Genomic DNA, 27579 nt, shown 5'->3' with positions numbered 1-27579 from the left:
GGGGTAAAAAAAAGCTAACAAACTAAAACACCACTAATCGCGGCAAAACATTGCTTAACGATAATGCAAAAAGCTAAAAAAAAGCTGAAAAACTCACGTTTTTAACGTGACTTTACACAGCTAACATTACCAGCTTTATCAAAACGGCCAGTGTGCATGAGGGCTGAAAGTGGAGAGAGCCTGTCAGGTTCAATCACTGGCTTTTCTGAGAAATTCCTGCTAAAAGTTTCAGATCTATAGCCTTAAAAGAAACAAGCATGATTCATTTTTTAACATCTATGTATGCCTTTCTTTTGCAAATTTAATGTTTTACCCAATTGTGTGCCTTCCTTTTGTTAACAATTGTGTTAAGGTTATCATTACTTATGGATCTCAAGGCTTTAGCTTTAGTTGACGTTTTGTTAATTTTTGCACAAAAAAATATGGATATCTTAGAATAACATTCCTCTGTCCTAAATCCACGTCTCTTCTTCACTTTTGCTTCCATTATTTTCATCCCATAATTGATTTAGCTGAGAACCAGAAGCTTCTAGGGACAAAGAAAATTCTGAGACTGTTTCATCTGTATCCAGATCTCCTGTACTAACAGCTGCGCTATGTGATTCACTTCGACTCCTAGCACTAGACGGAATTGCAGTGCTGTTTCCTGGCTTTTTAGATTTGTTTTTTGTTTGTAGATAAGAAACAGGTGTTGGGATTTTGGATGGCTTCTTTTCTGGCCTGTTATCTCGTCGGGGACGGATTTTGGGGCGTAGCTTGAGTTTGTATATTGATGGCACTCTTTCTGGCTTTTTCAGTGATCGTTTTGGCTTGGATGATTGAGGCAACTTTGATACTTCTGGGGTTGCTTCTTCTTTACGACATTTGGCTGATGGATTCAGGTTATCAGTTGCAGCCTCTAAACTTTTCTTCTTGGCTTCCATTGCCAGTTGTCTTGCTCTCTGAGATGGCAATTGCTTGACTTTCTTTTCTTTGTTCTCTGCAGGGATCACATTAGTTTTATCTATTTTCTGTACCGATAATGCTGGCTTACTTTTCTCTTGACCTACTGAATGCTGGACAGGTAAATCTAATTCCACAGCCACACCAGCTTTTGGAGGTATTTTAGATATCCAGTTTTCCACATCAACCCTATTGAGTTTCAACTGACCTTGAGAAAGTTCTGTGATAACATCATCATAACTTCCTCGTCCAGACTGCCATTTGGTATTTATATACACTCCACTTCTGGGTATTTCTACTTCCCCATCAGGTGTCTTTAATCTATTTTTCATCACTGAGACAGACGATACTGAAGTTCTTTTCATGTTAAAATTATGAACAGCAACATCACTTGCTATGCTAGGTGTGAAGTTATTGCACTTGTTTTCTTGGTTGCTGTTCTCATCTGAATCTTCCTCTAAAGCCTTGATGTTCGACTGGATTTCATCTTCCAAGCTCTGATACAGTTCTTGCTCTTGATCTGGGCCAATGGGTTTTGGTGTGTACCTGTAACCTCGTTCCATATTATCTGACATAATTGAAGCTTCCAAAGCACTGGTCTGCCTGATCTGCATTTTCATACTATAGCTGGAGACCTTGTCCTGTGTTAAGCCATTTTTGTTAACATGCACTGTTGGAGTAGACCTACCAGTCAGTATAGCTTTGCTTTGCTCATATTGAGTAGGCACACTTCTCGTTGATGTTAGTGTATTATGAGACATGTTAAAATCGCTTCCCACAGATTTACTTCTATCTCTGTTTGCAGATTCACCTTGATAATATCTGCTTGGTGTAGATGGCCTGCTATGAATAGGCATCGTCTTGACACCATTCAGTTCTTGCTTGATTGGCTGACTAAGCTGCTTGGTTGGAGACATTGAACGCGTATTAAGTTGTTTAGGTGGTGAAGAAGACTGAGTATTAAATTGCTTAGAGGGAGAAGAAGGTCGGGTATTAATTTGTTTTGAAGGAGAAGAGGATCGTGTGGTGATTTGTTTAGTGGGAGAGGAAGATCTTGTAGTAACATCATTATTGACCCTGGGTTGGTATTCTGACATTTTGTTTTGCTGACTGTGGAGGAAATATTTGGAGGGGCTTGGGGGTCTTAAAAAGCGTGAAGGTGTTTTTGGTCTTGATTCTTGCTGAATACTGTCCTTTTCTGTTGCTGATTGTGCTCTAACATTTGTATTATATGTTTGGCTGTGATAGGTGTCCATTGTCTTTTCTTTATAACCAGGATTCTTAATTTTATGTCTTCCTCTGTGGTTCTCATAGAAGACATCTGAAGAATGAGAGTTTTCATCTTCACTTCCAGTTAGTTGGGACCCAGTGGACGATGTAGACAGGCGAAGACCATCATGGGAAGACTGTGGACACAAAAACTGTTGACCAGAATGACCATCTTCAGTGAACAGTTGTCTCCTTGATGGGGTTGCAGGTCGTTCATGTCCTCTAGCAATAGGAACAAAATAAAAAGTTAACAGAGAGATGTTTTTAAACATTGTTATTTAAACTCTAAGCTAAATAAAGGGGCCTAAAAGGCTAAGACATAAAAACATCTGTTTGTTCATGTAGGAACACTCAAATCCCTAGTATATACAATGTTTTTACATTGCATGTCCATAACCCCCCTCCCCCCACCCACCTAGGCTGTAATGTGCAGTATCTACTTCCATCTATGCCATAAGCAGAGCAAATTAAAAAACTCACAATTGTAAAATAGTCTTTTCCAACACACCTAATTAAATATTTGGGGATTGGATATGATCAGTTGGGATATTTGCACACCATAAGACAATTGTACAATTACACCCAAATCCTTTACAGTATATCATATGATAGTAAGCCTATCTCTATGGGTACTTTACGTTTATACGTACATTAAAAAAATGACAGTTTCCATTACATTTTCATTAGATATAAGAAAAATCCCACCAAAGAACACAATTTCTGTCAATACTTTTTAAAAAGTACCATTAATGATGACTTTCTAGTGATCCTTAAAACAGTAATGTTTTAAAAGCACATTGGTCTTCATAGTCATATTTACCTAGTAAATTATGCATTCTAAAGTCATATAATAGAGAAGAAAAAAAAAATCAAGGTGGCCACTTTCAAGAAAAAGACTGGCGGTGAGTGGTGATAAAACCCTTTAGATAATTGGCAACCAACTAGATACCCATTAGGTCTTGTTTAACAAATGGGTATCGTTCCACAGTAACCAGTCAAGTTCTATCTTTTATGCACTTAAAACATAGACGTTAAACATAGAATGCAGTTTTAATCATTTATTATGTTTGGATAATCCAATAGGCATTCTTCATTTAAACCCTTCTATGTAACCCTATTTGCCTTTTTTTGCTCTTGATTTCTTTTTGTTTTAAAACACATAGCATAATGTGAATTTCCAAATGTATATTAACCCAAGTTTAATCAATAAAATGGAATAAAAATTTCCTTTTGGATTCACTCCATTAATGTGTGGGTTGTAATGCACCTCACATGCATTGGTGTTCTGCAGTACATTAATTTTGAAATGCACCTCAATGCACCTTCTTTTAAGCGCATGGTAATGCTAGCTTGAATTGTGGTACTTCGTGTTGGAAAAAAGGTACATACAGTTGCAAGAAAAAGTATGTGAACCCCTTGGGATTACGTGGGGCTTTGCATGAATTGGGCATAAAATGTGCTCTGAACGTCATCTAAGTCACAACAATAGAAGAACACAGTCTGCTGAACATAATACTACACAAACATTAGATGTTTCCATGGTTTAATTGCACATAACATGTAAACATTCACAGTGCAGGGAGGAAAAAGTATGTGAGGCCCTAGCTTAATGACTTCTCCCAGAGCTAATTGGAGCCAGGAGTGAGCCAACCTTGACTCCAATCAGTGTGATGATATTGGATGTGTTGCTGACAGCTGTTCTGCCCTTAAAAAACACACACCTGTTTTGGGTTTACTGGTTTTAAGAAGCACTGTCTGATGTGAACCATGCCTCGCAGAAAAGAGCTCTCAGAAGACCTACGATCAAGAATTGTTAACTTGCATGAAGTTGGAAAGGGTTACAAAAGTATCTCCAAAAGCCTTGATGTTCATGTGTCCACGGTAAGACAGACTGTCTACAAATGGAGAAAGTTTAGCACTGTTGCTAGTCTCCCTAGGCGTGGTCGTCCTGTAAAAATGACTGCAAGAGCACAGCGCAGAATGCTGCATGAGGTAAAGAAGAATCCCGGAGTGTCAGCTAAAGACCTACAGAAATCTCTGGCACATGCTAACATTTTTGTTGACACATCTACAATAAGGAAAACATTAAACAAGAATGGAGTACATGGGAGGACACCACAGAGGAAGCCATTGCTGTCCAAAAAGAATATTGCAGCATGTTTGAAGTTTGCAAAAGAGCACCTGGATGTTCCACAGCACTACTGGCAAAATATACTGTGGACAGATGAAAGATGAAACAGATGAGTTGTTTGGGAAGAACACACAACACTATGTGTAGAGAAAAAAAAGGCACAGCACACCAACATCCAAACCTCATCCCCACTGTAAAACATGGCGGAGGGAGCATCATGGTTTGGGGCTGCTTTGCTGCCTCAGGGCCTGGACGGATTGTTGTCATTGATGGGAAAATGAATTCCAGAGTTTATCAAGACATTTTTCAGGAAAACGTACGACCATCTGTCCACCTACTGAAGCTCCGCAGAGGATGGGTGATGCAACAGGACAATGACCCAAAGCATACAAGTAATTCAACAAAACAATGGCTGCAACAGCACAGAATACGCCTTCTGGAGTGGCCCAGTCAGAGTCCTGACCTAAACCCGATTGAAATGCTGTGGCATGACCTTAAGAGAGCGAATCACACCAGACATCCCAAGAATATTGCTACACTGAAACAGTTTTGTGAAGAGGAGTGGTCCAAAATTACTCCAGATCATTGTGCAGGTCTGATCTGCAACTACAGGAAACGTTTGGTTGAGGTTATTGCTACCAAAGGAGGGTCAACCAGTTATTAAGTCCAAAGGTTCACATTCTTTTTCCTCCCTGCACTGTGAATGTTTACATGTTATGTGCAATTAAACCATGGCAACATCTAATGTTTGTGTAGTATTATGTTCAGCTGACTGTGTTCTTCTATTGTGACTTAGATGACATTCAGAGCACATTTTATGCCCAATTCATGCAAAACTCCATGTAATCCCAAGGGGTTTGCATACTTTTTCTTGCAACTGTATATATTTTTCTGTCTGACCTGGTGCATGGGCAGCCCATTTAAAATGAACAGACTGCTGAATGCAATGTCTGTTAACACATGACATAATGCGCATACTTTTAGCAATGCACCAGAGTGGGCAGGTGTAAATGTGGGCCCGTTTACACTAGTGCAAATCAATCCATGATTGAGATGCTAGTTGATGTATTAACATGTTCACATTTTTACATCATAAACATATGCTGCAAGTACCTGAATGCAAAACTCTTCTTGAGGTCACTGTGTACATTAGGCGTTCTAAACCCAGATGTCTTATCAACACTTTCAGGAGTGGTAGTGGATGCATGGGTTCTGCCACCTCCAGATGTGTAAGTCTTCCAGTCTACTGGAGGCAGCGGACTCTGGGAACGGCTTACTATTAGTGTGGTTTGTGTTTTAGTGGAATTGTCAGGCCTTGCTGTTATCTCATGAACTGGGTGTGCTGGCTTCCGATTGCTGGCTGATACCGAAGATTGTTTATGAGCTGTAGGAAAGAAAGAGTTCAAAAACATATTTTATCTTTATCAATTACAGATCTATAAAATTCAATTCAGCTCATAGCTTGGAACATCTCTACAATGCTTGCAAATACACTCACCGGCCACTTTATTAGGGGCACCTGTTCAATTGCTTGGTAACACAAATTGCTAATCAGCCAATCACATGGCAACACCTCAATGCATTTAGGCATCTAGATGTGGGGAAGATGACTTGCTGAAGTTAAAACCGAGCATCAGAATGGGGAAGAAAGGGAATTTAAGTGACTTTGAACATGACATGGTTGTTGATGCCAGGCGGGCTGGTCTGAGTATTTACAAAACTGCTGATCTGCTGGGATTTTCATGCACAACCATCTCTAGGGAAATTGAGACTAATCAGACCAGGCAACGTTTTTCCAATCTTCTATAGTCCAATTTTGCTGAGCCTGTGCAAATTGTAGCCTCTGTTTCCTGTTCTCAGCTGACAGGAGTGGCCCTCGGTGTGGTCTTTTGCTGCTGTAGCCCATCTTCTTTAAGGTTTGATGTGTTGTGCGTTCAGAAATGGTATTCTACATATGTTGGTTGTAACAAATATTTATTTGAGTTACTGTTGCCTTTCTATCATCTCGAACCAGTCTGCCCATTCTACTCTGACATCAACAAGGCATTTTTGTCCACACAACCGCCACTCACTGGATATTTTATCTTTTTATGACCATTCTCTGTAAACCCTAGAGCTGGTAGTGCATGAAAATACCAGTAGATTGGCAGTTTTTTTTACTGTAATTAGCCTGTCTGGCACCAACAGCCATGCCACGTTCGTAGTTGCTTAAATCCCCCCTTTCTTCCCCATTCTGATGCTCAATTTGAACTTCAGCAAGTCGTCTTCACCACGACTAGATGTCTAAATGCATTGAGTTGCTTCCATGTGATTGATTGATTGGCAATTTGTGTTGCCAAGCAATTGAACAGATGCACCTAATAAAGTTGCCGTTGAGTGCATAATGTTGAAAAGTAAATGGTGTTTCTGTCTCCTGTGAGAGGGAAACCTACATATCCCATTTCCATGCTCACATTAGCTGACATTGTATAAACGTGTGGTGAAGAGATGGTTAATGTCTCACAATGATCCAAGAATAGAAAGCTGCAGACACAATGTCACAAATATCAGGGACAAGTGACATAACAGTAAGAAGGTAATGGGCCGTGCAGAGACGTGATTGTCTCTCATACCTTTCCTGGCAGAATAGAGTCTACTAGCTGGCAGACTTCCAGGAGATCCGTGAGTGACAGTGATGGCGTGCATATAAAGCTAGGTATTTCAAGTGACTAATACTAGAAAGCAGCTAGATGGGTTCACTCAGGCAACCTGTCAGAATGTCATAACCACCACTAAACAATGACCTAACCCAGGTAATTGATTTGCACATACTTTGACAGGTAATTGCTAGGTCTGTATAACAGATTCATGTTTCTCTTAAATATATTTAAAGGATAGGAGAAGTGGCTTCTATGTCATCGGGACGCATCATGCATCACATTGCAGCTGCCTATCAGAATTTTAATTTCATATCATGTGCTTATAGAACATATATAGATATGGGTAAGGCAGGCCTTTTTTTTATTTATTTTATGGGACTGCTTACAAACATCTGCAAACTTGTGCAAAGTCAGTTCTTGCCAAAGGTATTACAAATAATTTATTTTAAAAAATTGGACAGGATATTATGAATATTTCTAGAACCTTTATCAAACGTTTTGAAAGCAAACACATTTAGGCAGCCATTTACCACTTTAAAAGACTAATGATGAAAAGAGAAGTAACTGGAGTTAATGCTGTAAAGATAGTCAAATGTGAACACCTGACACAGCATCTGTGGCATTCACATTAAAGTGGTTAAGGTTGAGATTTAAAAAATAAACATATCATAACTGGAATGGTTTTGTACAGAGTAGCCCCGATCCTCCTCTTCTCAGGCTCTGGGGGCATCTATGAGTGCTCGCTCACGAGCTGCTTGTACGTGTCTATGAGACACACAGAGCATTGTTTGTCCTTGCACCCCACTCTCTTCTCACTGGCTGTGATTGACAGCAGTGGGAGCCAATGGCTACTGCTGCTGTGTCTCAGCCAATGAAGAAAGAAAGGCCCAAGAGAGCTTCTGTTCTTGCGCACATCACTGGATCGGGCTCAGGTAAGTATTGGGGAGGCTGAGGGGGGAGCTGCACATGGAGGTTTTTTACCTTTTATACATAGAAGCATTGGAGGTAAAATAAACCGTCAGCCTTTAGAACCACTTTATTGTCTAAATCTGACAGATATGAGTATTATTAGGCTCAGGGCTTTTTTTTTTTCAAGAGACAAGGTGCAAGAAACCTCCCTCCAGTGATAATAGATTCCCCAGCAGCCAGCAGCAATAGGCCCTCCAGCACGTCTTAGTACCCTTTGCCATTACATATATTCAGTACTGGAGGTGCCGGAACTGCGTTCCTGCTGGAAAAAAAAAAGACCTGATTAGGCTGTTTACTTTGCAACAATTAACATTTTGCAAGAGATTTTTCCCCCAAAGCTTATTGAAGGTGGTGAAGATTAACTTTTCAAAGCATACCCAAACATGCCTAGAAAAAAAAACCTGCCATATTAGCTACCTTTTGAGGGGGAGCGGGTACCTGGTTTTTACAGGTACCCGCTCCCACTTCCGGCTCAGTTCACCATGGCAAAGTGAGCTGGAAGTTCGGCCTCTCCTTCCTCCTGCAGTCTCCTGAGAACTTTCACAGACTGCCCCACAATTAGGAGGCTCAGCGCGACTCATGCATGCGCAGTGGGCACCACGCTGTCAAGCAGCAAGCTGGTGTCCTCAGTTGAGATGCCGGCGTCGTGGAGGAAAGAAGGGGAGAAGGGACCGTGCAGGTAAGAACATCGCTGGACCCTGGGACAAGTAAGTCTGTGTTCATTAAAAGTCACAAGCTACAGTTTTTGTAGCTGCTGACTTAATAAACAGAAAAATGGCTGGAACTCCGCTTTCAGTTCAGTAGAGTAGACTGGTTCTCATAGGAAGAAGTGGTAAAATGGTGGCTTTTCCAAGTATAGTTTTTGGCCACTGCTAGTAGTAGTTAGTCACATTTAAGGCAATATTAAACCCAAAAGCAAATAGTTAATATATTGCAGCTCACAAACTCTTAGATACTGTATGATGATTGTATTGGTTTTCTTTTTAGGTTTTCTGTCTTCCTTTTGCATCTAGTGATCCAGTCAGTAAGTCTGTTGTTTTTCAACACAAAAACTCTCTTGTAGTTACAAGGATGAAACAGACCACTTAACACTGGCAGAGGTGCTTAAAATAAGCAGCTTTCATTTATATGTGTAAAACCTTTATTCCAAAAGGAAAAAAAAGGTTTTCTGTAACGGATTATAAAGTATTAGCTGGAGTTTGGGTTCGATTTGTTAGTGTATTTAAATCTGCTAATACTTTAAAACTCCCTTCCACCCAGGCTGACATTGCCTAGTGTGCCCCCTGTGCTCATTCATCCAGAGTAGAGGCACTCTAATACTGGAGGTGTGTTATTAGTCAAATCAGCAGAGAAAAAAAAAGCCTAAAAAAAGGAAACTAATGAAAACATCTAATGATTGGTAATCTGCAATATATTACATTTTTGATTTTGGGATCTATACCACTTTAGCACAGGGCTTGACAAATTTGCTTTGAATCTAGGAGCCAGCTACAAAAGTTAGGAGCCAGGTAGGGGGCAGCGTGACAGGTGGAGGGCCAGCGGGACAGGAGAGGGGCAGCAGGACAGGAGAAAGGCAGTGTCACAGGAGGAGGACAGCAAGACAGGAGGAAGGCACTGTGACGGGGGGGGCAGTAAGACTGGTGGGGGCCAGTGGGAAAGGAGGGGGAATCGTCATGGGAGGGGGCAGTGAGACAGGTGGGGGGGGCAGCACCACAGGTGGGAATCAGTGTCACAGGAGGGGGCAGCAAGACAGATGTCTGCCTGGTTGTTGTGGTCTGTGCCTTGCTAGAGGTGATGCTGTCCGCTATCGCACAGGTGGCGGGACTTGGTGGCCCTGGTGACTTCTGGCCTCTGATAGGGAGCACTTCCACAGTTGAAGGTGGCTCCGTGGTGTGGATGGGGTGGTCGGTGTGGGATGCTGCATCTTCTTCTCCATAGGCTCTGGGGGGCGAGGCCTGTGGTGTTTTCCAGGGGGACGGCTTTCGTGGAGCTGTGCAGCTCTGTGTTCTGCCTGGACTCGGGGGAAGGATGGGGGAGACTCCGGGGTCTTGGAATGAAGGGTTCCACTCTGTGGGACGAGGTAGAGGTGCCAGCTGAGGACATGGGGTGGGGGACAACAGAGCAGTGTGGGCTGATAGGGGCCCAGGTGCCAGAACGCAGTTTCTGATTGCCATGGCGACCTGGCGCCTGGGAATTGTCGAGCCCTGCTTTAACAGAACTTGTTCTGTAATATTGAATACATTTCTTGGTGGGGATGTGTGGGGGGAGCCATCCCTGCCGGGAAAACACAGTGATCATTTTTAGTGGCTATAGCCACTGGCAATAATCGCAAGAAAAATCCACCGGACTGATTGTACTCAAGTCACGCAACAATCGATTTGAGTACATCCAGCCTGCCCACAGATAGTTAATGCTGAACAGACCGAGATTTGAACCATTATTGGCCTGCTTAAGTCTGACTTGAGTTCTGTTTGGGTTTGCATTTCACGGTGACTATATTAACCACTACTTGACCACGCTATAGCCAAATGAAGGCTACAGCGCGGTCGTCCAGTTCAGGGAGGGCATCAAATGACGTCCTCCCAGAACATGTATCCAGCTGAACGCACCTGCCCCTCTATGTGATCGCTGTGGACATAGCTGATCACATAAAACAGTAAAGGGCCAATCACGGCGGCCTTTTACCACGTGATCAGCTGTGTTTAATCACCATGTAAATACACTTGCCGCCTATTGGCAGCACTTTCCTCATGCTGTCATAGCGTGAGGAAAGTACTGCCTATAACTGGCAACTGTGATTATCAGTGCAGCCCTAAATTGCCCAGCAGTGCTGCCCATCAGTGCCTAGTAGTGGTGCCAATCTGTGCCCTTCAGTGCTGCTTATTAGTACCCATCAGTGCTGCCTATCAGTGCACATCACTGCCACCTATCAGTGCAGCCACATCAACGCACATCAGTGAATGAGAAAACTACCTGTTTGCAAAATTTTATAATAGAAACAAAGAAGAAAAACATTTTTGTCAAAATTTTCGGTCTTTTTTTGTTTAGGAAAAAATAAAACATCCAGTGGTGATTAAATACCACCAAAAGAAAGCTCTATTTGTGTGAAAACATTTAGAGAAAATTCATATGTGTACAGTGTTCCATGACTGTGCAACTGTCATTCAGTGTGAGAGCACTGAAAGCTGAAAATTGGCCTGGGCATGAAGGGGGTAAAAGCGTCCAGTAGGAAAGTAGAGACTGAGTTACCTGTGTAACTGAGGAAATGACTTGGCTAGCCAGCAAAAGTATTCAACATTACAGAACATGCTATACCATGACCAGGATAAATGAGAACCTTCCCAAACGTTCTTGGACACACATTTTACTTCTAATCATTAGCAAAAACAAAAGAACTTAATTTGAATTTACAACCAGTAAAAGAAAAGAAAATGTTTTGTAGAAAACAGCTGATCATAGCAAAGATGTGTTTCTTAAGATGCCGAAGGTGTACCTCGGGCAGCCTTTCTCAACCTTTTTATCACAGAGGAACCCTTAAAATGACTTTCAAGTAACCCCTGCCAGTACCTATGAAAGTCTGCCATACCTCCCTCAAATCATCGACACATCAGTTTGATTTAAAGCGGAGCTCCACCCAAAAGGGGAAGTTCCGCTTTAAGGACTGCTCCCCTACTCCCCATTAAGGATTGGCACCTTTGGGGGGTGGGGGGGAGCGGGTACCCGAATTTGACAGGTACCCGCTTCCACTTCCGGACCGACCGCCTATGCGATCTAAAACGGAAGGTATCCTCCCTCCCTGTAGTCTTTTGGGACACGTGACAGGTCCCAGAAGACTACAGGACCATTCATGAAGCACAGTGGGTACCCGGCTGTGAAGCTGCAAGCTGTCACAGCCGGGTGCCCACACTGAAGATGCTGGCCTCCTTGAATACAAGACGGCTGGTGAAACGAGCTGCAGGGGACACACCATGGGACCGAGGGACAGGTAAGTGGCTGTTTTTTAAAAGTCAGCAGCTACAGTTTTTGTAGCTGCTGACTTATTTTTTGACAGCGTGAGTGGAACTCCGCTTTAAGGAAACTAAATATCTGCTATTGGAAGTTCACCTTGGATGTCATCATTGAAAGTTGCCATGGTTTTTAAAGTCTACTGCACATTTTGAAATGATTTGTTCAATTTATTTTTAATTAATGCAGTGTTTACTGTAAATATTCATACCATATTTCTTGCGCTATTTTAGATTTTACGCTTTGAGAATCCATCAGTCAAGGTATTATTGCAATTACTAAATATCTGCTTCCGAGTATTTTAATGTTGGAGGTGTAAAGCTAGCCATACACTATACAATCTGATTTTACAATCTGTTCTAGATCTACCATCAACTGTGCAAGGGCATGTCTGATTGGATACAAATTGAATGTTTAGATTGTGTCCACAATTTGCATAGTTTTGGTACCACCAAAGTATAATGTACAGGAATTGTACACTCTAGTGTATAGCCTGCTTAAAATACAAGGCAGATAATGGCAATGAACCTACAAGAGAAATGTATATCCCTTTATGAAATAAAAATGGCAATAGGCTTAAAGCGGCTGTAAACCTCTGAAATGAAAAATTAACAAAGCATATCCTTCTGTTGTGTGTTTGCCTTGATCCAAAGTGCCTATCGTGATTTCTGTCTGCTCTGCCATTCTTCTGCAATCTGCATGACTCTTTTCTGACAGTCTATTCCAACAATGGACATTCCCAGAAGACTTCCCTGCTGAACTACCCTCCAGCACACAGCTGGAGAATGATAGATCCAGGTGTGCATGGTTCCCTATGAGACTGTGTAGAGGGGGTGTGTCCATTTCCTCCACTCAGGTCTCAGATCACACTCAGCTCCCAGCTCTATGCTGTGCTGTGTGTGATATCAGATCCCCACCCCCTGCCTTCTGGAACTCAGAAATGCTGTGCAAAATGAGGTTGTAGAGAAGAAATGGCTGCAGATAAATAGGTGAGAATTTTGTAGGAGGATTTGTTTCATCACTGTGTATCACCTGAGTCTGATCACTTACAGTATGTAAGGTTTACAACCACTATGTAAGGGTTTACAACGACTTCCAGTCTGGGACAAGTCTGACATTTTTAACATACATGTTAGAATTAGCATTTTTTGTTAGAAAATTACTTTGAACTGCAAACTTTATATATTTTCTGCAAACCGAGGCCCTGGAGAACAAATTGGAGGCTGCTGCAATTTTTGTATGTTGCGCAATGTTTGCACAGCCATTTATCAAACACAAATTTTCAGGAACTAATATACTTATGCATTTTAGTACACATAAACACACTATAATGCACACTTTTATGGTAAAATATAAAAGATGATGTTGCACCAAGTAAATACATAACAAACATGTCAAGTTTAAAAAAATCTTTCATGCCTGATAAATGGCAACAAACTATGGTACCAATAATCTCCATATGAGACATTTTAGAAGCCTTTACAGGTAACCATTTTAAAGTTAAATGTGAGCTCTGGTGCTACAGTTATTGCTCTCATTCTGATATTGGTAGCGATACCTCACATGTTTGGTGCAATCACCACTTCCATATGCTTGCAGTTCCTACATGTGTGTTTGCATTTGTGCATGAGCACGGGGGAATGGGGGTGCTTTTCGTTTTTTATGTATTATTTTATTTAAATGTATTTTTTACACTGTTTCTTTATTTTTTTAATTCAAAGTTAATGCTATCATAAGGGGTGAACAACATCCCTGGTTGATAGCATGCACAGTGGCAGGTACTCCTTATTAACCGCTTGCCCAGCCCCCTATAGTAGAAGTACCGCTACAGGGTGGCAGGGCTGCGCAAAATCACGTATGTATATATACATGATTTGCATTTCTGGGTAGGGCGTGCATCACCATTGGCGGCTAGGGATGTCAATCACCGGGTCCCGGATGGAGATTCCCTGCCGACACCCGGCAATCGTTGGGCAAAGCTGACGGGAGAGACCTTTGTGTAAACACAGGTATCTCTCCTGCCAGCAAGGACATGCTGCTTTGTATTTCTCTGCACAGCAGATAAATACAAAGCAGCATGTCTTCATAGTAAAACGCACACAGCACATAATGTAAAACAGCACACACTTAACCCTTTGCTCACCCCAGATGTTAACCCTTCCTGCCCATTAGTACAGTGTCAGTGCTTTTTATTAGCACTGATCACTGTTACTGTCATTGGGATGTCAGTGGCAGTTAGTCAGTTCCCCCCAGTGTCCAAATGCCCGCCGCAGTCCCGCTATAAGTCGCTGATTGCCGCCATTACTAGTATAAAAAAAAACAAATAAAAATTCCAGTATATATACCGCCATTTGTAGATGCTATAACGTTCACATATACACGTATTGGGATTTTTTTTTTAGCAAAGACATGTAGCAGAATACATTTTGGCCTAAATTTATGAAGAAATTTAGATTTTTTTTATGGGATATGTTTTATAGCAAAATGTCAAAATACTGTTTTTTTTTTCTTTTCAAAATTGTCGGTCTTATTTTGTTTATCCTCTGGAGGGCAAGTGATTAAGACATCTGAGGTCTATTAGACCCCTGATCTTTCCTCTGCCCTCTAAGGCAGCTGATCAAATCGGTTTTAATGGGTTGCCTGTCTGGCCACTACAGGCCAGTAAACTAACAAGCGAAACCGGAAGTACAGTAATATATGTCACTTGCGGCCAGGGGCGGACTGACAACTCATGGGGCCCCCGGGCAAAACTCAAAAAAGCCTATGAAAAAAGGTACCAGGGGCATCTCATGGGGCCCCCTACTGACCCCGGGCCCTCGGGCAGTGCCCGAGTTTCCAAATGGTCAGTCTGCCCCTGCTTGCGGCTTCACAGAGGAAGAGGAGGAGCAGATGTTTCTCTTTGCATGCAGCTGGCCAACAGCTACAGCCATGATCCTGGTATAACCACTTGTTCTTGAAGACGTACGGGTATGTTCTAGAGATGGGAAATGGCAATTCACACATAAAGCACTACAATAAGGATCCTTATTTTTAAAAGCGCAACAGTTATATTCTGCTGAGTAGAATGAAATTTCAAAATTGCAGTCACAGGGCTAAAATAAAGTTCCTTTTACTTTGGTTAAAGCTTTGTGTATTGAGCCCATTTCCATTAACTGGGCACAGATATATATAATACTCTGTTTAGTGATACATACAGAGAGAAGTACAGCGGCAGGGGTCATGCTTGTCCAAATAATGTTCCAGCGTGTCCCAGCCCCCTCCTACTCTGACCATCACATGGTTACGAAGAATCTAGAAAACAGAAACCTGCTTACTAAGAAATGTATGATATAATATCAATATTCAGTCAATTTTAGTGAATACAGTAGACAGGTCAAGGATTGCTTTTGTGCCCAGATTCCCCAATAATAAAACAACAATGTTAATACATACAATAGGCCTATTAATATAACATTGAAAAAGGGTTCAGATCTATTTAACTGGAAGTAGTCTGGTCGGTGACGACATTACAGATTATTAAACAACTATGCATGCCCATTTAAAATTATAGCTACAACCCAATTCAATTTTAGTTTAATCAGCCAAATATGTTCCAAAACAAAAGGTGTTCAATGTCTCACAATGTTTTACTTCTAAAGCAGTCAAAGCCTGAGTAGAAAAGCTGGCTCCCTGTCAGCAGCTGCAGAGTCAGACCCTTGTGGGAAAGCAGTAGCCTCATTGCAGAGGTACAACACATCCCTAATGTGTCAGATGTACACCTCTGAAATCAGCAAAGGTCATGTTGCTTGCTGATTGAAGAGCTTTGGCCCTGATTCAGCAAATGGCATCACTGCTTGCCCAAAAAAGACCAAAGGTTCCACTCTGCAACATGATGGCAGGACACAGGCTTTTCTACTCAGGATGCAGTGGTATACATAGCATATCTTCCAGCTGGGTATTATCACTTTTTTAACATCCGACCCTATAAAAAAAAATAAAAATATTTGCAGTAATAATTCACTGCACACAGTGCTCTGTGCTGAGTTGTGTGTGGCCAATTATGTTTTACACCCATACCCTCTGGTTTATGATAGTACCGATGTATTCATATCTATGAGAGGTTGTACACTGTGCCTGGGCTTCCTAGGCAGGGAAAATGTGCCTGCATATACAGTTGCAAGAAAACGTATGTGAACCCCTTGGGATTACGTGGAGTTTTGCATGAATTGGGCATAAAAAGGGCTCTGAACGTCATTTAAGTCACAACAATAGAAGAACACAGTCTGCTGAACATAATACTACACAAACATTAGATGTTGCCATGGTTTAATTGCACATAACATGTAAACATTCACAGTGTAGGGAGGAAAAAGTATGTGAACCTTTGGACTTAATAACTGGTTGACCCTCCTTTGGCAGCAATAACCTCAACCAAACATTTCCTGTAGTTGCAGATCAGACCTGCACAACGATCTGGAGTCATTTTGGACCACTCCTCTTCACAAAACTGTTTCAGTGTAGCAATATTCTTGGGATGTCTGGTGTGAATCGCTCTCTTAAGGTCATGCCACAGCATTTCAATCGGGTTTAGGTCAGGACTCTGACTGGGCCACTCCAGAAGGTGTATTCTGTGCTGTTGCAGCCATTGTTTTGTTGAATTACTTGTATGCTTTGGGTCATTGTCCTGTTGCATCACCCATCCTCTGCGGAGCTTCAGTTGGCGGACAGATGGTCCTACGTTTTCCTGCAAAATGTCTTGATAAACTCTGGAATTCATTTTCCCATCAATGACAACAATCCGTCCAGGCCCTGAGGCAGCAAAGCAGCCCCAAACCATGATGCTCCCTCCGCCATGTTTTACAGTGGGGATGAGGTTTTGATGTTGGTGTGCTGTGCCTTTTTTTCTCCACACATAGTGTTGTGTGTTCTTCCCAAACAACTCAATCTTGGTTTCATCTGTCCACAGTATATTTTGCCAGCAGTGCTGTGGAACATCCAGGTGCTCTTTTGCAAACTTCAAACGTGCTGCAATAGTCTTTTTGGACAGCAATGGCTTCCTCCGTGGTGTCCTCCCATGTACTCCAGTCTTGTTTAATGTTTTCCTTATTGTAGATGTGTCAACAAAAATGTTAGCATGTGCCAGAGATTTCTGTAGGTCTTTAGCTGACACTCTGGGATTCTTCTTTACCTCATGCAGCATTCTGCGCTGTGCTCTTGCAGTCATTTTTACAGGACGACCGCGCCTAGGGAGACTAGCAACAGTGCTAAACTTTCTCCATTTGTAGACAGTCTGTCTTACCGTGGACACATGAACATCAAGGCTTTTGGAGATACTTTTGTAACCCTTTCCAGCTTCATGCAAGTCAACAATTCTTGATCGTAGGTCTTCTGAGAGCTCTTTTCTGCGAGGCATGGTTCACATCAGACAGTGCTTCTTGAAACCAGTAAACCCAAAACAGGTGTGTGTTTTTTAAGGGCAGGACAGCTGTCAGCAACACATCCAATATCATCACACTGATTGGAGTCAAGGTTGGCTCACTCCTGGCTCCAATTAGCTCTGGGAGAAGTCATTAAGCTAGGGCCTCACATACTTTTTCCTCCCTGCACTGTGAATGTTTACATGTTATGTGCAAATAAACCATGGCAACATCTAATGTTTGTGTAGTATTATGTTCAGCAGACTGTGTTCTTCTATTGTTGTGACTTAGATGACGTTCAGAGCACATTTTATGCCCAATTCATGCAAAACTCCACGTAATCCCAAGGGGTTCACATACTTTTTCTTGCAACTGTACATTGAATGGGCTTTGTGGCCCATGTGTTAGAGTCCTAACTAGAAAGTCATAAAATGATCTGCTGTCTAATACAGTGATGAACGATTATCTTCCTTGTGATTTCAGCCGGTCAGAGATGGAGAGATTTTCTTTCCTCCAACTCCAGGTTCCAGGAAAGAAAATCACTTGATTCCCTTTTCAACACAGTGTTGAAAGGGGAATCCCTCCCATGGAGCCATTGTGTTTTCCCGGTGGGGAGGGGCAGGGGGGAGCCGTCCCTGCCAAGTGAATAGTGATTACTACTAAAGGCTGTAATCCGACAGGCTGGTTGTACCCAAGCTGATCAATCGATCAACTTGGGTACATTCAGCCTGCCTATACATGGTTCAAATCTCAGCTGATCCATGCTGAACTCAGAGGCGTATTTACCACAAGGCAGACAAGGCATTTGCCTAGGGCGGCAATTTTCAGGGGGGCAGCACTGCCCCCCAAAAGAAGGGATGGAAGAATGGACACACGCAGCATGAGGACCAGGTGGGATCTGAGAGAGGCTGCGGCTGCTTGATGGTGTATGCAGAGCCTGACTTGATGGTGTATGCAGAGCCTGATGGTGTATGCAGAGCCTGTGGGATGTCTGGAGTTGTGAAGGTGAGTGCCCTCTCTTTTGTTGAGGTGGGGGGGGTAGTGGAAGGCTCTCTCGGGAAGGGGTGGGGCTGGGGTGTTGTTGGTCAATGTCAGGCTCTTTGTGGGGAAGGGGGGTGTTGGTCTGTGTCAGGATCTCTCTGTGGGGGGGAGCCGATTTTTGTATTGCCTAGGGCAGCACAAAACCTAAATACACCATTGGATGAACTGGCCAGCTATCTACAGCCTACTAACTGAAGGTGCTAATAAACATCAGTGAACAATTATTGTCTGACTTTTGGCTCAATACACCAAAGCTTGCCAGGCACATTATCAACAGCTGTATTGTACAAGAACCTACAAGACTGGTTGTATACGGAATGGATTGTTTAGCTAAGTCTCTTGCTATGGTTTTGGATAAATGTCTGAAAATTGAGTGGGCACTTTGAAATCTGATGGTAATGTGGCAGCTAAGCTACAATGCATGCGTCATCTGCCAAGCAATCTACACAATTTCTAGCAATACTATTCCTGTGTCCCTCACCAAGAAACCTGCCCATCCTTGATTGCACCACTGGAAATGAAACCCAATGAGATCTTTTGTTGGTCTTGGAAGAATGATGAAAGTAGTGCACTCCTTTTCTTTTCCCCATAAATAAAGTGAACAATCAGTACCTGCCTACCTAACATTTTATGACAATATGGAACATCTCTGTGTGCAATAATCTACACTTTCGAAGCTCAGGTATTTGCAGAATTCTATATAAATAATATTTAGCAGAATTCCATACAACTGTTAGCAGTGTGCTTTAATGCGTTGCCAGAGAACAGGGCATTGCACCAATTACAGCACATCACACTGTTTACCTTTTTTCAACTATGTTGGAATGTCACAAAGTAGCATTCCATTCATCTTTATTCACTGCAGCACGTTGTGATGCAAAGTAGTACGAGTTCATATCCTGCTTTTTTCACTGCAATCCATACAGCTCAGTAGTGTGAACTGAACACATAGGTCTCAAGGCAAATTGCCTTGTGTATGTGTTGGAACTGCAATAGGCAAGGCTGTCCAGTTCAGCCCAACACATAGAGTGGGGAAAATAATTATTTGATCCCCTGCAGATTTTGTAAGTTTGCCCACTGACAAAGAAATGAAGGTCTTTAATTTCATCATAGGTGCATTTTAAATGATAAAGTCATAATATCAACCAAAAAAACAGAAAAAAATGATACAAATGTTATAAATTGAGTTGCAGTTCAGTGAGTAAAATAGGTATTTGATCCCCTACCAACCAACAATAATTCTGGCTCCCACAGACTGGTTATATGCTCATGTGGTACACAGATTAGTCCTGTCAATTTAAGAAGGTGCTCCTAATGACAACTCTTTATGTGTATAAAAGACAACTGCTCACAAAATCTCCTTCCATTCAAACCTTACCACCATGGGCAAGTCCAAAGAGCTGCCAATGGATATCAGGGACAAGATTGTAGAGCTGCGTGATTATTCACAAATGGAAGAAATACAAAATAACCATCAATTGCCCTCGGTCTAGAGCTCCATCCAAGATTCTGCCTCAAGGGGTAAGGATCTCCATGAGAAAAGTGAGGGATCAGCCCAGAACTACAGAGGAGGAGTTTGTGAATGATCTCAAGGCTGTTGGGACCACAGTCACCAAACAAATCAATGGTAACACAATACGCCGCCATGGATTTAAATACTGCAATGCTGCCAAGGTCCCCCTCCTCAAGAAAGCACATGTGCAGGCCCATCTGAAGTTTGCCAATGAAAATCTAGATGATTCAGACACAGATTAGTAGAAAGCACTATGGTCAGATAAGACCAAAATTGAGCTCTTTGGTATTAACTCGACGCACCATGTTTGGAGGAAGAAAAATGCTGACTATTACCCTAAGAACACCATCCCTACAGTCAAGTACGGAGGTGGAAACATTAAACTTTGGGACTGTTTCTGTGCTAAAGGTACAGGACTACTTTGCTGCATTGAGGGGCCAATGGATGGGGTCATGTATTGTACAATCTTGGATGAGGACTTTCTTCCCTCAGCCAGAACACTGAAGATGGGTTGTGGATGGGTCTTCCACCATGACAATGACCCAAAACATACAAGGCAACAAAGTAGTGGCTCAAGAAGAAGCACATTTAAGGTCATGGTGTGGCCTAGCCAGTTTCTAGACCCTAATCCTATAGAAAATGTATGGAGGGAGCTGAAACTTCGAGTTGCCAAGCTACAGCCAAGAAACCTTAAGGATTTAGAGAAGGTCTGTAAAGAAGAGTGGGCCAAAATCCCTCCTGAGATGTGTGCAAACCCGGTAACCAACTACAAGAAACGTCTTACCTCTGCTTGCCAACAAGAGCTTTTCCACCAAGTATTAAGTCATGTTTTGGTTGGGGATCAAATACTTACTTTACTCATTGAACTGCAACTCACTTTATAACATTGTTATGATTTTTTTTCTGGGTTTTGGTTGATATTCTGTCTCTATCATTTAAATTACACCTTTTAAAAAAATGATAGACCCTACTTTCTTTGTAAGTGGGCAAACTGACAAAATCTTCAGGGGATCAAATAATTCTTTTCCCCACTGTATTGTGTGAATTGGCCCTAAAAGCTGGGGTTTTATTTTATTGAGTGGTCTCACATTGATGGTGGTCTAAATTCTGTTGTTCAGCTTCTGTCAAGGTGGAAGGATTAACTTGTGGGAAAATGTCCAAGCTACAATGCCATCCTTGCTCACTTCCATGTGCAGTTGGGGTCTACAACTATGCCCAGGCTAGCTGGTATAGTAGGTATAGTAGTGAATTATGCCATTATAATTTAATAGCCAGTGTATGTAATTGGGCACATAGCAATATACAAAATATAGAAGCTCTCAGCTATAATGTTTTATTATTATATGGGCAGCACAGTGGCTAAATGGTTAGCACTTCCACCTGGCAGTACTAGGGTCATCAGTTCGAATCCCAACCACTGCACCACCTGCCTGGAGTTTGCATGTTCTCCCTGTGCCTACGTGGGTTTCCTCCAGGTACTCCGGTTTGCTCCCACACTCCAAAGACATGCTGGAATGTAAGTTAGGAACCTTAGATTGTACACCCCTTGCGGGTTAGGGAATGATGTGAATGTACACTATAAATGTAAAGCGCTGCGTAAATTGACAACGTTATATAAGTACCTGTAGTAATTATAACAATATTATGTAGAAAGTATATTGGGCATGATGAATGTCTCTATCTCTCCCATTCAATGGGCATCATTCAAAGCAGAAGACTAAGGACATCTTGTGGTGGAGAAAAGGTACTGTAGGGGAAAGCTCGAGCTTGAAGGTGAGTACTTCACCCTGAGCTGCTTTTTCTTTTTTTTTCTTTTTTTTTTTTTAACTTACAGGTGGAGTCTTTCAAGTTGGGCTTTAATAATATAGAGAGACTACTTTTCTTTTCTGAGCACAATATCTAATAACCCAGGCTACAGTTAAACATATATTCTTGCACAATACATATAATATACCTTTGTACTTACCCTGACAAAAATGAGAGTGTTTGATTCCCCTACTTTGTATTTTCCTTCTGAGACTTTGATCATAGAAAATTGCTCAGGACACGTGCACCTGCTCACCAAATGCTGCACCTGGTAAAAAAATATCGGGTGGATGATACATCTGGGTATAGTAGCAAAATGTCATATCTATTCATCTGGTTTTAATATAACTCTTTAATATCAACCTGTCAAGCAAAAAACAAAGATACTAATTCCCCTAATTACTGTGGTATACAGGAAATAGATGTGAGTATTATTTGAATATATATATATATATATATGTGTGTGTGTGTGTGTGTGTGTAAACTTTGAAAGTCAAATACATATTACCAATTGTAAACCTTTTTTTTAATTATTTATTTAATTTTTTTTACGAATTCTCTTTATTGAGCATTCTTTGTTTTTGAAAATAAGTACAAAAAAAGCCTATTGGGCATAACCAGGCTTAACTCCCACACAGAAAAAAACAACAAAAAAAGGGGGAGAACAGAACTACAACTCCCAACAAAAAACAACAAAAGGCAACTGTACTGAAAAATGGCAAGACATATTCACAGTAGACTAGATCTCATTGGGGGTAGGTTACAGAGCTAGCAGAACTATCACCATGGGTACACTAACATCCCTGCATTAGCCCTGATCAGAAGTGGAAGCAACAGAGTACCCCGATTCAGTTCAAATATGCCAAACCTTGGTAAATTTTGCGGGGCACCCCCTAGACTCATAAGTATATTTATAACGTGGGATGACCATATTAACCAAGTGCTTCCAAAACCCAGAGGTAGGGGCTCGGGGAGACTTCCATTTTAAGAGTAAAGCTTTACGAGCATAACAGTTGTAAACGTTTTCAAAGTAGAACTATGGCCTTCCATAAAAAAAAAATGTCCTCCAGCATTCAAAACCTTAACTCCCTTTCATCCCTCCCAGCTCTCTAACAAAACTGCCACTTGCATAGATTTTCCTTCCTCATAAAGCAAAGTATACTCGCCTAAGTCCCACTATCCAGGTCTCTCGCTGATGCCATATTCCCCTACAGGAACCGCTCATCCAACACCGCAGATTAGCCTTTGCCATCCAGTCCCCTTGACTCCCCCAGGCTGACATCTGTAATTTTCTGGATCCTAAGAGGACCCCTCGGGCGAACAGCCATTGGGAATGTTCACATAAAGCAGTCAGTGGTGTAAAAAAAACTTCAGAAAGACCCCAGCACAAAGTGAACAGTGAAAAGAAGAATCTAGCACTGGAAGATGACATGATGATGACATGACATTAACGTAAGTGAAAAAGGATATTTAAAAAAAAAAATTTCATCCCAGCAATCAGTGGGAGCGGACTGGGTGGGGGTAGTTTTATCCCAGAGTTGGCTCTTAAATAAATAAAACAACTGCGTTTACAGTTTCCTCTCTTTACCCCTGCAAAGTCTAACAAGTACCTATTGAGTCTGCCAGTGAAGTCCAGCAAATGCCGTCTCCCATGATAGTGTGGAAATTATGCTGCACTTCTGAATTCAGAGTAGAGTTGCCACTCATGTATACTGTGCCTGCTTGCACTACAGTGAAATGAATAAATGTTGTGGAGGATGTGACTGTCAGCATTGTCACTGCTAATTCTCAAGCCTTTAGCTTGTCATTCAGCACCTGGCCATGCCTAGCCTCACCCACTGCTTTCTGGATTGACAGCCCTGCCTGTTGCTGAAACCCTCCCACTGAGAGCTGCAGTGTCTGGGAGGGAGCATGCAGGGGCGTGGATAAGGGGGTAACAGCAGTCCTCCTGTATGGGGCCGAAGCCAGCAAGGGGGCCCAGGCAGCTGGGTGAATCGGACGTAGGCGGCACGGATGAGGGGGGGTTAATTGCTGGAACCAATCCCCTGTATGGCTCTCTCTGCAGCAGATGAGAGCTGGCTTTTTCTCCCACCCACTGGTTTTCAGCTGCTGCAGAGAGAGCTGTACAAGGGATCATTTCCAGTAACTGCACCCCCTACTGTACCCATCACCCTCCCTGTGCACCATACATTTCCCTTGCTGACCAGGCCCCTCTGTGTGCCCCCACCCCTGCATTGCTGCCTGCTTCCATCCTCACATTTACCAGCCTCTTTTTTCCTGAATGAACATAATAAGTGATCAGTACCGATCACTCACTGGGTCCATTCATAACTGAAGCTTAGTAAACTTTGTTTACTTTGGGGGTCCGTGTCAGGTTGGCTGTATGGGGCCCTGTGGTTTTTAACAGCAACCCTGGGAGAATGTAAGACACAAAGGAAAAAAGATATGGCTCAATCAGGGTAGATGAAGGAAGTTTTTTGTTTACATTATGAGGCTTCTGCATCAGTTGGTAACTGGATTTGTTGCTTGTTTGCATTGTCATACAGGAGCTTTATTGTACATTATTGAATCCCAAATCCAGGCAAAATCATATTAAAACATTGTAATGTGGCTCACATACCTTGCCCATCAGTAGTACGTGCAAATACATCTTCCTAGCCCAGCCTGCATTTCAATCATCATTTCCTGCTCTGGGGACTTGGAAATTGTCACCTGTCCTCACCTGGTTCAAGACTGGTCCCCTCACCGGCCCCATGTAGAGAGGATGGAGTGGGCAAAATTAAGTACTTTTAATGCTTTTGAAACTCTCTTTTCTGAGAGCGGTGTGCTGCTGCCTAGATAGGTGTTTCTTTTATTAATTAGGTGGTGGAGAACTGATCTCACTAGAATGCCATGTAGTCATGGAATATGTTGTCTGATATTATAATTGGATAGTTGGTTGAAAGTGACATGTAGCTTTGCGGCTGTCGGCTTATAGTACTCAATGAACTACCATGTCGCTGTTGAGTGCTGTGGTACTTCATTAATTCTTCCTGTATGATGTACGAGCAGGCAGTTTACACTGACAGTCTGTAGGAGTCCTGCATGGCACCAGCAATCTGCTGATCGCTGCCGCATGCTTTCCAGGCTCCTAAAAAAATAGTAAATGCACATTTTTTTACCTACAAAGTGAACTTAGTCTTTAAATTTTCAGCCTAATGAAGGAAATATATTATTACACCAAACCCTTTCACGCCTTTGCACTTAGGCGTGTTTTACCACACCTTTAATTTGCACGGTACTCATCTAGATGATTTAGTCTGCTGCATCTTCCATTGTGATGGTACCATATTTAGAATTAATGTAAAGCATACATATGCTTCATATTGCATGGTGCTCAAATGGAAATACTTCCCACCCCCACACTTGTGAAAACATATACAGGCTATGCACACATTAGGATGAATTGCAATAAAATTTCTGGTTCAATCATCAGTATTCATTTTGTAAAACAGCGTAACAAGAACAAGCACCTAATCTGCCCACACAAGGGCTAGGACTGGCGACATGAGACTAGACAAACTTACAGTATGAAAAAGGAGGGATAATCTCCGCAATCAATCACTATGGACATGCAAACAAAAACAGGAGAGATTTCAAGCTGATCTTCTTAACTGGTGGGATAAACCAGGACATAATGAAGTCCAGATAATGGAGCAGGTTGTCCTGGACTCATATATGGAAGAAAAGGGGCACCGAGTCCCGTCAAGAAAAGGAAAGTCAAAGAAGAGAGGCAAAGAAGAGGAAAAGAGAGCAAGTCAGGAGGGGGAAGAGTTGTCAGAAATATCAAGGGTGGCAGTCAAAGCCCACAATAACAAGGGGGAGAGTAGGGAATTGCATTACAATTAAATATTATTATTATACAGGATTTATATGGTGCCAACAGTTTGCTCAGCGCTTTACAATATAACGGGAGACAATACAGCAACAATACAGTTCAATACAAGAGGGTTATGAGGGCCATGCTCCTCGATTTAAACAAATTCACTGTGGAATATCCAATTATTTACTGATCACATATGTGAGCACATACTGTCTGCAGCAGTAGACATTTAACCAAATACACACAATATTAAATATATATGTGCACAAAAACTTTTTTTCTGTATTTCTATAGTTTAGGTCAGTATGCGTTGTGGTGGGTGAAGTCTTTTTCATTTGGTATCAGTGTATTCACAATTGAGTGGCTGTGCTTAGGACTCTTTTACTAAAGGCCAAATCACACTGACTTGCACTAAAATGTATGGAAAATACATGTACATTTCCATCCATTTTAGTTGCGTTTTAATGCATGCTAATGTCCGTTGACATACATTTTGATGTCCATTGATATACATGCGCAGCATTATGGTGAGAATAGGACACATTTGACATTTTTTTTCTCAGATGTCCTTCTGTTGATCTGCGTCTTACAGCTGTGTTAAAAGCGGATCACTGCACTGGTGTGATTTGGCCCTAAATTCACATAAATGGTGGATATAAAAAATACACCTTTTGGTGTAGAAGTGTAAATTTGTATTATAATGACTTTTGACAAAATATTCCGCTATCCACAAAAATAGCCCTTGGTAGATCACATGCTAAAAACATTAAAAGAAGCGTTTACACAGTGCACACAGGAGATGAAGCTATACTAAATTAAAACATGGTAAACATCTATCTAAGATGAACCAGGAACGGAGCCCTAAGGTTTTGGCTTTAAACCTCTAGGATTGCAGATGACCAAATTATTTCTTCAGTACCCCACACAATCTGGATGTCTGTGTGAGGTGCAGTAAGTCTGAATACTACAGATTAGTTTATATACTTAGGCCCCTTTCACATCTAACAACTGCGTTTTTTTGCCGCACTTTTGAATGGACTGCTTTCTACTCCCAGAACATGCCAAAGTACCTCCTGTACCTTTTTTGAGCCAACTTTGAGACGTTTTTGGAAAGCACAATGTTGAGCGTTTTGCACACATTTTGTTTGTTTTGCACATTTGGGGTGTCATTAACAACAATGGCACCCAAACACACACTGCGTGTTTTTCTGCAATTTTACCACATTCCACAATCGCAGGCAGAATTGCGTGATTCTGCCGGCCATTCTAGAACACCCAGATGTGGATGGGGTCTTGGGAAATTCTGTTAAACATTAAACTGCCCATGGTTGTGCCCAAAATAGGTTGTGGGGCAAATTGTTAAAGAAAAAAACGTAGTCTTTAATACTTGTTACAGACTCAGAAAGTACGGAAGCCATTGGAGGAGAATACCAAGCAACTAGCATTTTCAGAAGATGAGGTTATCAGTTGCAACCTCCATATTTTGTTAATGACAGAATTCCTTTAATTGTATAGCCATCTTAACACACCAACCTTAGATCTTCTGCCTTCTACACGCCACAACTGGTTAATTGCCAAAATAATTTATTATTTACTGAAGGTGTGACATGAAGAGATACTCAGATTCTTACACATTGCATCATCAGTTGACAAGCTGTTGGCTAGGAGGAACATCCATTATGTAGTGCCATAGCCTTGGTTACTACAATCAGTTCACCATGGACTGGCTACTTGAAAGAAAAACAAGGAACAAAGTTGTTTGCTGCAGGCTCTCACACATTTTCTGGAATGCAAATAAGATACTATCAGTATTGAAGTTGCAGATTGTTGCTAGGGTTAATTAGAAAGGACATTGCCACAGTTCTATTCTGCTTCTCAGCTTTAAGATATGCCCTACATTTCTATGACAGGATAATTAGAACCTTTATACTTTTTTGTTGCCAGCTACAAGGCTTAGTATAGGAAATAATGAACAATCAGATGTTCCGGCATAGGCTGATAGCCTG

At 41.8% G+C, this 27579-nt stretch overlaps 1 protein-coding gene across 1 annotated transcript in view; it reads right to left on the bottom strand.

Moving 5' to 3' along the window:
• Positions 1–385: 385 nt before the first annotated feature.
• Positions 386–27579, bottom strand: part of GAS2L2 (growth arrest specific 2 like 2) — a 44414-nt gene continuing 17220 nt past the window's right edge. The window contains exons 3-6 of the mRNA XM_089676598.1: positions 21872–21979; positions 15150–15246; positions 5456–5726; positions 386–2433 (exon numbers count right to left, since the gene is read on the bottom strand). Coding sequence (XP_089532724.1) covers positions 453–2433; positions 5456–5726; positions 15150–15246; positions 21872–21979 — 2457 coding nt within the window. The 3' untranslated portion in view covers positions 386–452. The remainder of the gene's footprint in view (positions 2434–5455; positions 5727–15149; positions 15247–21871; positions 21980–27579) is intronic.

Source organism: Staurois parvus, unplaced genomic scaffold, assembly GCF_062004578.1.
Source record: "Staurois parvus isolate SC_StPar_1 unplaced genomic scaffold, SC_StPar_1.0 ptg000172l, whole genome shotgun sequence".
NCBI classification, from domain to species: domain Eukaryota; kingdom Metazoa; phylum Chordata; class Amphibia; order Anura; family Ranidae; genus Staurois; species Staurois parvus.
This window is presented reverse-complemented; position numbering and strand designations above follow the sequence as displayed.